The 13,241-nt window shown below is 41.5% G+C and overlaps 1 protein-coding gene across 1 annotated transcript in view; it reads right to left on the bottom strand.

Moving 5' to 3' along the window:
* The window catches only part of KATNAL1 (katanin catalytic subunit A1 like 1), a 321,796-nt gene that overhangs the window by 145,907 nt on the left and 162,648 nt on the right, over positions 1 to 13,241 (bottom strand). Inside the window, exons 5-6 of the mRNA XM_086935151.1 lie at positions 11,295 to 11,422; positions 3,830 to 3,935 (exon numbers count right to left, since the gene is read on the bottom strand). Coding sequence (XP_086791277.1) covers positions 3,830 to 3,935; positions 11,295 to 11,422 — 234 coding nt within the window. The remainder of the gene's footprint in view (positions 1 to 3,829; positions 3,936 to 11,294; positions 11,423 to 13,241) is intronic.

The raw sequence follows: 13,241 nt of genomic DNA, 5'->3' as shown, positions 1-13,241 counted from the left end.
AGCACAATTATGGACTTTGTTTCCCCCTCAACCCGACTCCAGTGCCTTCATCCTCTTCAGCGACCACCTGGAGGACAGCACCGATTCTAACACACCTACTGGACCCCATTTTAGCCAGCATCAGCAACATCATAGTAGACAAACCCACGCCGAGCACCTGGTGATACCACACCCTCATCAACTTCAGCATACCTATTCCACATCACCACAGACGCACCATCACCAAATCTTCCCAAAGAGACTACAACAAGATCTCAGAAACATCCTGGTGTTCTGAACTGACACCACTGACCTCGACACAACAAACTCCCCGAAACCATCTCCAACTTTAATGCCTGGATCACTACCTTCACAGATACATTGGCTCCTCTCAAAGCCAACAAAGCCACGAGAACCAGCCTGCAAGCAAGCTGGTGCACGGAAGAGCTCAGGCTCACACTACACCACTGCAAGCAACTTGAACGCAGATGGAGACATAGTCAGATCAACAAACACAAGAACACCTACAAATCTGCCCTCAGATGCTACCATTAGCAAATTAAAGCCGTCAAATGCTCCAAGCTCAATGACTGCATCAAAAGCAGCACCAACAGTGCCAAGGAAATCTTTGCAATAGTGAAAGACTTCACCTCTCAGGCAGCAAGCTCCACCAGTATAACCCCCTCTCAGAAGCTCTGCATCCAGCAGTCCCTATCTTCAGCAACAAGATCACCAGCCCTCCTGCCAATGTCTACCAACACTCCGAGTGTCATGTGTCCTGGTTAGGCCTCGAAGGAAATATTGTCATTTTACATGAACTTTTGACACACATTGGCATTTGTGACACTGAGTTACTTTCTTGGAAACACCAACCTTGCTTACACAAGTCAACTACGCAGGAAGACTATTGTATTGCCCTAACACCATGTACAAGGCCTAAATGTACGATAAGCAAATGTGTTTGTTATTTTTGTCCATATGGTGACACAGCTATCTGTAGCAAACAATGCCTCCCTGATCACAATCTCAGCCAAAGGCATGGAAGCCTTTTTCTATAAATAAGCATCTGTTTTTGGTTTAAGTCAGAGGTCAGACGAGGAGCTTCTGCTAACAATGAGAGGTCTCTACAGGTAGACGCTTTTGCCCAGCTTCTGACTAACATCTCAGTGAGGGTTGTTCAACTATTAACCAAGAAGGAGTCCTACATTTTTACCCATCAGGTAATGGAGGTTTGGTTCATCCAGTAAGGGGATTCTTGGCAGAACATACACATGCACCCTAGATACTCAGGTTAGGGTACGCATATTAGGAGTACGCCGGATTGTTATATTATTTTATATGCTTGCATATATACGTTATTTCAGTAGGATATTGGAACTTTTTGTATTGTTCACTGTCCTGATACTTGTTATAACTTTTATCTAATGCGGTCTATTGATCCTTGTAGCACATTTATACTATAGAAGAATCACACTGGTTCAATAAACATTGAAACCGTCCTTTTGTGTATTCTTTGTACATTTCTCTGAGCAAAAGAGTGTATGAGGGAAAGGTTCTAGGACTGTCACCATGGTTCCTGAGGCAAAAGGGTTCTCATGCTCAGTGGTTGCCCGAGTTGCTAGCTCCCTGGACAGGTTAAGGGGGGGGGGGGCCTATACTGGGACTGTGAGCTAGCAGGTCTATGGGACAACATATACTGCGGAGGTGCATAGAATCAGTCTGGCGCTATCCCAATGTTTATTTCATCCACAAACACGCAGTTCCTACTGAATAGTTGAAACTACACGACAAGAGGACCACCCTGACCACGATCACCACTCAAGAAACCACAACTATGCATTCCATATACATTGAAGCACCCTCAGACCCCTGCTCTCACCATGTCTTCATCAAAGGACTGGATATTTTCCATCCAATTCTTGTCCCTTCCAAATTTACTAATAAAACATAGGCAAATAGGTGCAGAGATCTCCAAGGTTTGGGAGGGAGATCTCTATGCAGAAGAGACAGGAGATACAGAGACGTCCGAGTATAGGTATGTGAATAGCATTTTGTAGCATGTGAGAAGTGCTATTGAAGTACTAGTATATGGAGTTTCTTAATAGGCCTCAATATGTCCCGGGCAATAGAAGAAAGTAATTCCACATTCCTGAGTGACAAATTATGCTGATGAAACAGGGCAGCCACCACTGCATCAGGAATTGGAGGGCTTCTGGGGATTCACATCACCTGGACGAAAACAAGCCATCTTCTGTGTGGCGGTGTGCAAGAATGAACTGTGAACTGCAGTTGAAACAGGGTGTTAGGTGGGAAATGAATAGATTTCAATACCTGGGCATACAAGTTTTACATCAAAGAAGCAACACAAGCACAAAGTGGTCAGGCTGCTAATGGGAATTGAGTAGTTCTGTAGGATTCTGGAACACTGCCACTTTCTATTATGGAACGAGTGTTCCCACCCACCTACCTACATGTTTAGACATAATGCAAACTCAATGAGTGCATCTTCTTAAAAGCTGTTTGAAAAATTGGACAGTTTGTTGGATTTTCCTGGTCTGGTAGAGCAAACGATGTAGGGTTAAGTTGGAAACCGTGAAAATGAAAGGGTGACCTGGGGCTGCTGGACTTAGTGGTTTGTATTATCTGGCCTCACAACTTCAGCACGCCATAGAATGGATAGATGACGAGGAGTACTAGGAAAACAAACTGCTGCAGCATACACATGACAGAGTCCCTCTAAAATAGATCCTCTGCAGGACCAGTGGCTTTACACAAATTGTAGATCTCCACCTTCCCCAGTAGCAAGGCCCCCCTGAGGGAATGAGGTCCTTTGTAAAGGCCAAGATGAAATGGGTTCATAGAAGAGACACAGACTAATGTTATAAGCATAAAGATATGTGCTCTGAAAAGCACAGCCGGCCTGCATGGTTAGCGAAAGATGCAGAGAGTCAAGGAAATGTGCGACAGGCACAACTCAGCTAAGAATAAGAGAGACACAAGATAAGCTCTAAGCAGCATTGGGTAGCTGCGGATATGTACTGCTCTGTGCAAATTGCAAATTGTCACATCTTTGCTTTGTATGTTAATTGCCACTGAGGCTGAGGAATGATTTTAACTAAATCCCCATAAGCCTAGAGCTCAGGGAGCGGGGTTTGGACAAACCTGTGGGCTGCATCCTTTTGGTTATCGCAGGCGCTCCTGTGGAACACGTCTGCCAAGAAGCTTCCCTTCTTGCGAAAATGGGGGCTTCCCTGCTGGAAGCACTCACATGATAACGTACTTTCAGCATCCATCAAGAGTGGTGGGGTCCTCGGAAGTGTGCATGATTGTCTGAGCATCAGGAAGGATTTTGCAAAACAAAATGATTTCGCCATGATGGGGCGTGACTTCCTACTCATCCACCCAATCCATCATGGATGCCATACTATAGGCTATGATGAAGCCTTCCCTAACCAATATGGAAGAAGTACTTCCTTTGTTCCTAGTTCCATTTCCTGGTCATATTTTACTATAAAAGCCAGCAGACATTACAGTGCTGTATGTCAAAATGCTCCCAGGCTCTGGTCTGGTTCTTGTCCCTTAGATCACTGTTCTTTACTCTTGTTAAGTTGCTGTGCTATTGCTATTGGCAAGTTTCTGGAGTTTTTTTTATGATACTGCCATTTTTTCCTCCTGGCAGTTTCCTTAAAGGGCACATTCCAGCTTCGTGTTTTCTCCAACATCTGACAAGCTGGCTTCCGGAGACGATCATCCTGTCTTCAAGCCAAGAACCTTCATGCCCAAATGACTATTTAGGTGCCCGGCCCCTGAAAGACAGAAGAGATTGTGACATAAAATAAGAAAATCTCACCTTCCACGGTCTCCGGATACCTTTGAAGAAATCTGGCATCCACATTGGAAGGACAACAGCTTCTCTCAGTAACTTCTTGGCTTCTTCTAGGTCTGCTATGTCTTCCCTGAGAAAAACACATGAATAACCAAAATAATCTTATCAACTGTTTTTTGTTAGCAGTTTATAACACAATTGATAAATATGAGGGTTGTTAAAACATTTTTCATTAATGCATGCTTTGTTTGCAGAACTACATATTAATGCCATATTGGGTAACCATCATTCAAGTCAGACTGAGGTGGCATGGCAATTATTAGGGCATGAAGTGTTGTTTTGTACTAAGGAAGAAGTGCTTTGTAATAATAACTCAAAGAGGAGACAGTCAGCCTTCAGTGAAGATCAACAGGTATGTTTTTTAGTTGTGAAGATACATTCATTTACCAGGAGACTTCAACCACCATTACCCAAGCTCAACAGCACACTCTAACCCTCTAAGATAACCCACAAGACCACTCAACCTAACATTCCACAGGGTCATCAGACTTCAAGATGATTGCCCAATAAAGGACGGGGTTGTGGGCCAATAGGTTAGAGGCAGCCTGCATTCAGTAGGACATGCAGATTAGGATAGCAGAAGAAGAACAAGAGGACACACATTACCGGTGAGTAGGAACTATTGAAGAGCAGTGGTTGCTAATCTCATTGCCTCCTCCCAGCTTGTGACGTCATCAGCCACAAATTGTGAAAGTAGGTTTGTCCCATGACACTGGATAATCTCATGAACATCCAGCTTGGAGGTATTCTTAGAGGAGCTTTCGTGCCAAATTGAGAAGCTGCCGCGCACCATGGGAAGACACGCTTTGTGGATCATGGAGGAAGTCCAATGTGCTAGTTCGCACAAAGGAGGAGATACCATGCACTTGTGATGGTCTGCTGTGCCCCACAAATGGGCTTATGGACAATGCCAAGTAACTACAAATGACAAGGGAGGTATTGGCGTGTGCAAAATAATTATGGCTCACACCAGTGAAGAGTTGGTGTACTCCAGGAAGGAAGTTCTCTGAGCATGTGCTCTAGCAAAACAAATTGGTATTTGGAGACAGTACGTACGCATGAACAGCTAGTACACACAACTAGTTCCCTCTGACATAATTTAAGAGGGAGAGTGTCTATCTGCACCTTTTATTAAGAGACTTGTAAAACAAATATTCAGCAAGAAGGGGAAAAACGTATGATATGGTCATATCGCTCGTAGGAGTGACTCCATGGAAATGCATGATGACATTTGTTGACCATTTCTATCTCTCTAAGGTCTGTGCCAGTGGTAGATGTTTGATGTTACAGGAATGAGAAGTGATTCAGGAGATTTGTATACATACTGTTACAGACAAGAGTTAGGTCTTATAGCCCCTTTAAACCAAAGTTGTGTGATAGAGGTTTCTTATGTAACTCTTTGGTCTGTAGTAAATGGCTAATATTTTGGCCATGTCATAACTTTTGCCCTTCTGATATATGCTTGTTGCTATATATTTGTTTTACAAGTCTCTAAATAAAAGGAGCAGATAAACACTGTCCCTCTTAAATTGTGGCTGACAAAATTTTCAAACAGCTGTTGCCGCCACATCCACAGAAGCCAGCCAGGCGAACCTCTAGCGGAGATAGAAGTCTGACCACAAGGCTGCAGCATTCTCTGTCCTTCCCACAATTTGCTTTGAACCTCGCACCTAATGGGCGATAATGGGTTTCTTCTGTTAACCCTGCCACATACGCTTACCCAAAGGTCCTGATGCTCAATCAGGCTAGCTTCAGGTAACTTCAATAAAACGTTTCCATTTCCTTGAACTGTACCTGTTGCACCTTGAAAGAAGGTTGTAACGCTAAAAGCGACAACAGAATCCATTGATTTGTATCTTTGTGTTAAAACAGTAACTAAACAGGGACAAGATCGGTATGAATAATGAATATACGCCACAATAGATAATATTGTAACACCTCCTCTCCCTAGCAAATTCCTAAACATTCTTTCTCTATTATAGCAGAATTTATGAAGTAGAAACTTATAACTGATATAATGAAGTGGATGTGCACCAATCTCAAAATCTTTGACAAAACAGCTCTCAGAACAAAACCAGAGGTCTATAATAAAAACAATTCCGAAAAATCAAGACATCTGAAGACCGGTTCCTCAAACAAGGCCTGTTTTATTTCAAGGAAGACCTATATCTGATCTGGCCCCATGGTACCTTACTGGGACATACTTTTTTTTAAATAAGTTAGCCAATGAAGCTGGCAGATCTGCAAAAAATAAGGGATAAACATTGGTATTATCCTTTCACCCCCAAAAAAGACCAGCCATCTTTGTTGGATGTTGGATAAGAAATGTATTGTAAAGTCTCCACTTTGTCTACCTGAGGTTTGATTAATCCAGTTCTCAAGGAGTACCCAGATACCTCACTTGTCTAGCTAGCTTGGAGTGTACATTTAACAGTGTTCGCTATTAACATCACAGGCTGTAAAATGCTAAGGAAGGTTTTCAGAATATGTAGGTGTTCCTCCAAGTTTGAACTGTAAATTATGATATTGTCTATATATGAAGCCACTTATCTTGAGTAAGGTCATGATAATATGTCCATCATTCTCTAAAACTTGGCTAGTCCCCATGCAGCCCAAATGGAAGAACCATAAACTGAAACAATCCCAAGGGGTGGAAAAAACAGTGTTCCATTGATCTTCTTGTAGTAATGGAACCTGCCAGTACCCCTTGGTAAGGATAACTGTAATGACGATCCTAGATTCTCTCTGTTGCTCTATCAGTTCATTCACCCCAAAGCATTGGGTAGGCATCAAGCATTAAGATTGTGTTCACTTGTTGACAGCCAATGCAGAATCTGATGGATTTATCTGACTTTGGAACAATGAGATATGACCAGGCACTTTAACATGCTACTGATTTCTCTCTCAGCCTGCTCCCCATCTAGCGTCTGGTATTCTGGAAGGGTAAAGTCTAGCATTTTTTGTTAGGTAGCGTTTCAATTTTATGTTTCATCACTTGTGTTTTTCCTGGTACAGTGGAAAATATGGGCCCTGCTATTGTTACAATAGCTACTGTAAGCCTCTCTTCTCTTCTAAAGAAGCAGGTGTTTTGTTCAAGACTTCGTGCCATGATCTGGGGGACATGAGCGGAACAATTCTTCTGTACCGGTATTTGTCTGTGGAAGAATGCCTGTTAGCTCAGTGCATTTTGTGTCTTTCCTTTTTTAAGAAGGTAAATATGACAACTGTTCACTGAGATTCCAGTCTTGTTGTTCAACTTTGTACGTCACTGGTCCTACACTTTATTACTTTGTACAGGCCTTGCCACTGAGCCAAGAGACTATTGGAAGCAGCTGGTAACAATGACAACACCTTGTCCCCAGGTTGCAAGTTGTATACTCAAGTTCCCAAAATATATTGATTGGTCTTCTTGCCTGGTGAGGGGTTTGCCTAGATGGTCTGCAGCTGCTTGGTGAACTGCTTAGTATCTAGCTTTTTAATGCCAGCACACATTTGACTAGGAAAGTAATATCCTCCTGAGTTCATTCTTCCACCACCATATCCAAAATGTTCTTAGGCTGTCGACTAAAAAGAAGTTCCAAGAGGCTGTACCTATGGAGACTTGTGTATCACCACACAAAGTTGATAATAGTAGGTTCCTATGTTTGGCATTTGGTGCTACAGCTTTCCTTATAAATTGATTCAGGTTCTGGTTTGAGCACTCCATCAAGCTGTTTGAGGATGAAAGATGGCCAGGGCCAGGTGTTTAATCTGTGATATGGGAAAAACCTTTCTCATTAGGAAAGAAATAACATTATTGTTCAATATTTCCAGAGCATCCCAGTCCAAGCAATGAAGGATACAAGTATAACACACAGATGGGTTGCAAAAGTGTCCCTTAAAAGGATTTATTTTGGTAATATGTGGCATAATCGACTATGACCATTATGTTGACATGCCCACCTTGAAACATTTACAGGCCCTACCAAATCCATACCAATACCAGGGAAGGCGACCTGTAAATTAAGAAAAAGGTGTAATGTTGCCCTTGGTACTTTTGTATTATTATACAGTTGGCACATGGGGCATTTTCTTGTAAAACCCAAAACAGTCTCTGTAGGAAGATTTTTTAAATCTTTTACTCTTCTTGAAGGGCCAACGTTCAATGACTGCAAGCTAAGCTTACTTCAATGGAGAGGACAAACAGGGGAACACCTTGCCTGTCCTCTCGTGAGGGATATTTCTGCTGGTCTTCCTCTCCTCCATGGGTGAGCTTCTTTCTAAGGATGTTTAGCAAATGTACAGATACAATAATTTGACTTTGTCTTTTTCCTGCTGAGACCTTTTCAGAGTCTTGATAGTATTACACTCAAGAATTTTGGGGCGAACGCCAGTGCTTGAGGTGGGGGATTAGAAAGTTGCACCCTCTGTATATGAATACTAATGAACAACCCAGAGACGATAACTGAAATTGGGAAATGGTGTCCCTAATGAAAACAAAACAGGCTCAGTCACCCTGTATCTAGTCCCACTAAAAGGGTAGGGGGTTGGAATTGTTCTGAACTTGCAAACTTTGATCCTGCTATGAACCTGGGCCATCTTAAAAAAGCATAAATAAAAACTCAACAAGAAAGGTGGTTGGCTGAACGCTTCATTATCCTGACTATACTACACTATGGCTGTAAGATCATCAAAAGGGTATGCTAAAGGTAGCCTACCACTTCTCCTCTTAGGCTATAAGTTTGGGACTACAGAGTGATATCACCTAACTAAAAGAAACTACTAGCTATTTCTTTCTCCACACATGCATGCTAAAAGTAATCGTCACTACCAAGTACCTCCTGTCAGGTGGTTAGTGTTTGGAAATGTCAAATGTACTTAAGGCCTAGATAGCCTGTCTCAATACTGCAGATTAGCATGGTGTAACTTGCACTTGCAGAATGTATGCAATATAGCTTACTTTTTGTTTGTCAATATTTGTTTTCCATTTGTCACCACTCAAGCATAATTTGAATTGTTAACCTAATTATTAAAGGATGTAAGAGGAGATAAAATTCTAATGGCACACCTGCTTTCTTAATAGATGTTTTTGACATTTTAACTTTATTAATGCTATCTAGGCCTCATTTTTTCATTCTAATGTGTTATCGCTTGAACTCTATCATGGTCTTCTTTATGTAGACAGTTGACTATGATGAAAAAAATGTATTGTTTTAATTTTATGTTCTCTCTAATTGAACTTTTCAAGGTTTTAGGGTCAGAGCTTTCAAAATTGAAAAATGTTGCTTTGCTTTTGAAAGGTGTTGAGGTGCATGCAGGTTTTTTTAATGATCCTCGACATCCAAAATTGTGCTTTGTTCAAACATGCATGCATGATAATTGTGGAGTTGATGACAAAGACATTCTTCTAAGCAGATGCTAGTGCCAAATTTGGATTTTTTTGCTGCCAATCTTGTGATTCTGAGATTTTTTTTTTTTTAGTCCTGCATGTTAGTAAAGTCTGGGGGGGATGAAATATTATCAAATACTATTGTGTTCTTTGCCTCAATATGTGCAGTAATGAGCTATGCTTCTACAGGATTTGAAGTTCAATGGGACTGTGTTTTTTATAAAGTCTCATCGTCAGTACCACAGCCCTCTTCATCAGCAGTGTTTAGCCTCAGTCACATTTGAGGACAATTTCCAAAGTCAACCTCTTTTCTGTTAATATGGCATACATGGCCCAACAATTCTGTTCTAATTTTGAGGATCGAGGATCTTAAAAATTTATTGTTAGATGCCTTGTAACAATTCTCTGCATGGTTGCTTGACAAACTTTGGTTAAAAGTCGGATGGTTGCTAATCAAATGAAAGTTCTTAGTGCAAACTGGGTTTGAATTACTTTTTTTTCAATAACTTTTGAACTGCTGAAAGAATAGAAACCCAAAATAATTAAAAATTGAAAAATCGTACACTTTCTTGTATGATTTGCTCTCGGGTTCATACCACAAAAAATAGTTATCTTTTTTGTTAAGTTATGTCTCTCATATTCTTCCACGCCTCTACGTGCAACTTGACACAATGGCAGATACGGCATTTACAGGGGTTGTCAGTTTTACAGTATTTTGAGCCACAGGTTGATGTCTTAGAATAGCCTGATTTCAGATACATCCACATCTCACACCCCAAATAAAAAGAATCTTTGAAAAAAAACAAGTAAACTTTTCTGACCCAAATGGTAGAGGGAATGCTAAGCTGAACACATGAGTCTATGAGAGATTCAGGCTGGCAAACATGTGGAAATATGCTGGTAAGTGGGGCCCAAGGTGTGGCTAAGGTAAAAGTAGAACACGTTATAGTGAAGTTAAGAGGAAGCCTAAAAGAGGAACAAAGTTTACATACTTAGATGGGTCAAATGTGAGTGGTAATTTATGAACAGGTCACTCTTAGGAAATGTATCCAAGGAGGGGGATGCTGCTGCAGCATTTCCATATTAATACCTAAAAGCTTAAAACCCTCAGGGAAGTCAAATAGAAATCACTGATGCCAGGAAGAAGAAAAATGCCTGTTGAGAAAGAATCCCAGGAAGAAGGATAGGAAACATAGTTGTAGCGAATAATAGGAAATACAAGTGAGGTTTTCATATATCACAGGGAAGCAAAATATGCCTTTGATATAAGTAAAAAGATCCAATAGAACCTTCTAAAATTAATAACCATTCACAAGGATACCGCTTGAGAAAGAGGCAAAAATGCTAAACAGTTGAAGGGGGACATGCATAAAGAGATGATTTGTTATTGGTTAGGATCCATGTGGATGTATGGGTTGAGATGATCAAGATTTAATTTCATGTATTAAAACTGCAGCAATAAAAGAGTGTTACTGTTTTTCAAAAGTCTGTTAAGCGCACATTTATAGGCTTATAGAATGTATAATTTGTATTCTCTCTGCATAAATAGTTTAACAGGGAATCAGAGGGAAAGTAAGCTAAGAGGGCTGTTTTAATCATTTAAAAGTGTTAAGATCAAAAAATGTAAGATGCTACCACAGAATGTTCAAGGAAATGTTTCAAGCATTTTAATTCAGGGAGGAACGTCACTATTTTAGCTTTTGTTTTAAGACTGCTTATTTACTGTCACTCAACCAAATATTTCACAAATGTTATCTTTCTTTTGGAATAATCATGTAACATAACTATTGTCATGTAGGGGATGCCTCAAGAAGTATCATGTTAAGTCTATTTGATTGATGAATTTTCCTTGGAACCATGCCACTCCGGTGGCCGATTACATCTCTGTAAAGGGTCACTCTAATATTCTCACTGTAGATGCATCAATCGTGTCATGGGTACAAAGTCATTCGGAGACAAAAGTGTGTCTGAAATATCATGGAGCAGCGAGTTTAAATGGAAAAAAGCACATGGGATCATCAAGCTGTATGAGAAAAATATGTGGTCGAGAATTTATCATACCAGTGAACATTAGGATTCCTCGACACAATGTCCCTTTCCAGAGCTTCCACTAGATCCTTGTCGTACCCAGCACCATCAAACCTTTTCAAATCTACATCTCCAGCAGCATCCTGTACATTTCTCTTCCCCTGTAAAAACAGTAAAATGTCATTATTGAAGACAAAACCTGAGCAACACAAATATTTCAACGATCTACCATGTGTACCTCATTAACTATACTACTCAACTCGCTATTAAGTATAACATTATGAAATCGATTAATCTGAAAAAGAAAAACAGAACATCTCATTGTGGCTACTGCACAAAGGAAAAGATTGTATAATTACAATTTGTAGAAACAATTTAACTGCTCAGAACCATAGGAGGATTCCCATAACTAGAGTTTCATATTATGTGGTTTTTTTTACTGGTATAATAGAAATCATTCAGAAATTGGTGTGGTGGATACAGGACAGACTCAATTACATTTTCTACTTTACAGTCTCTATAGTTAAAAATGAACTAAGAGTGCTGCAGCTTTTTCTTTGTAGAAGCAGACAATTTAGGAAAGACTAATTTGAGATGAAAGATGCCGGAGGGGCCTATTATGCAGACATTCATGTGCCTAGGATGTGGCTCTGGGAGGCCAGGTTGCACTTGACTCGGCATGAGAGCCAAAAGATATGGTAAAGCTATTTCCACATGATATAAACATATGACAATTCTAGCTCTGTATCACAGTGCTCAAAAAGTACATTAGGCAAAAATATGCATTTTTTTGTTTACAAATGTTTTTTTGATTTATAATCGCATACAAGGAAGATAAAACAGTACAAATGCTGTAATGCTGCCCAGTCTAAGACTCAAGTCTTAGACTGGGCAGTAAATTAAAATGGACATTGAAAAGGGGACCTATACTCGTGTTCCTAACTTTGCCTGCAAAAATATTGATCCAGTGTATGCACAATGAATGAAAGTTCTGAAAAGCAGGTGATGAGACAGCCCGCTCTCCATTTTTGCCCTCACCCTCAGAGTGAAAAAACAAAGCTTAACTATGCCGCAGTGCCACCCTTCGCTACCTTTAATGCAACTTCAGTGAGACTCCTTATAGTTCTTTCTCAGTCTCATCATGTCAGAACTGAAGCATTTTCAATATTATGTACAAGGAAGCTGTAGATGTTGCTTATTCATCTTATGCAACTAATAACCACTGACAAAGCCAATAGTACTGGCTTGTTCTAGGTGTAATTTTACTTGTTGTAATATTTATCTGGAGGCAATCTAGAGGTTTTTTCATCACACTTAAAGCCCTGCTCTCAGGTCAGTATGTAGGCCGTTTTTAGGTCGAGAGACCTGTCGCTTCTCACTGCGGAGCAGTGAGGGGCGGAGTCCCGAAGAATTCATGTTTTGGAGTTAGGGGCTTTGAACCCGCCTCTATCCTCAATTCTCCTCCATTGGCTGGCTTCCTAAACGGAGGCCAGCCATTGGAGGAGAATGGAGTCACTCCAATAAAGCCCCGTCTCTTTCGGATTCGGGGGCGTTTAATTTTAGGTTCTTTCTACCTGGGACGTCATCCGTCACTCAAACCTAAAAACACATGCCCCCGAATGCGAAAATTACCATGCTTTCTCCGAGGCATTTATGCTTTGCCTCGGAGAAAGACGGTGGTGGTGGTTTCCAGAACTGCTCTGCTCGTCCCCCCTTCCCTCCGCCCTCAGCTCTCCTTCGTCCTGCTCTGCCCCCCCTTCCCTCCGCCCGCAGCTCTCCTGCGTCCCGCTCCCCCCTCCCTCTGCCCGCAGCTCTCCTTCATCCCGCTACCCCCCTCCCTCTGCCCGCAGCTCTCCTTCGTCCCGCCCCCCCCCCCTCCGCCCGCAGCTCTCCTCCGTCCCGCTCCCCCCACTCCCTCTGCTCTCCTTCGTCCCGCTCCCCCCTACCTCCGCCCGCAGCTCTCCTTCGTCCCACTCCCCC

Source organism: Lissotriton vulgaris, chromosome 8 (assembly GCF_964263255.1).
Source record: "Lissotriton vulgaris chromosome 8, aLisVul1.2, whole genome shotgun sequence".
In the NCBI taxonomy this organism is placed as follows: Eukaryota; Metazoa; Chordata; class Amphibia; order Caudata; family Salamandridae; genus Lissotriton; species Lissotriton vulgaris.
The sequence above is the reverse complement of the archived record's forward strand: the minus strand, read 5'-3'. Positions and strand labels throughout refer to the sequence as shown.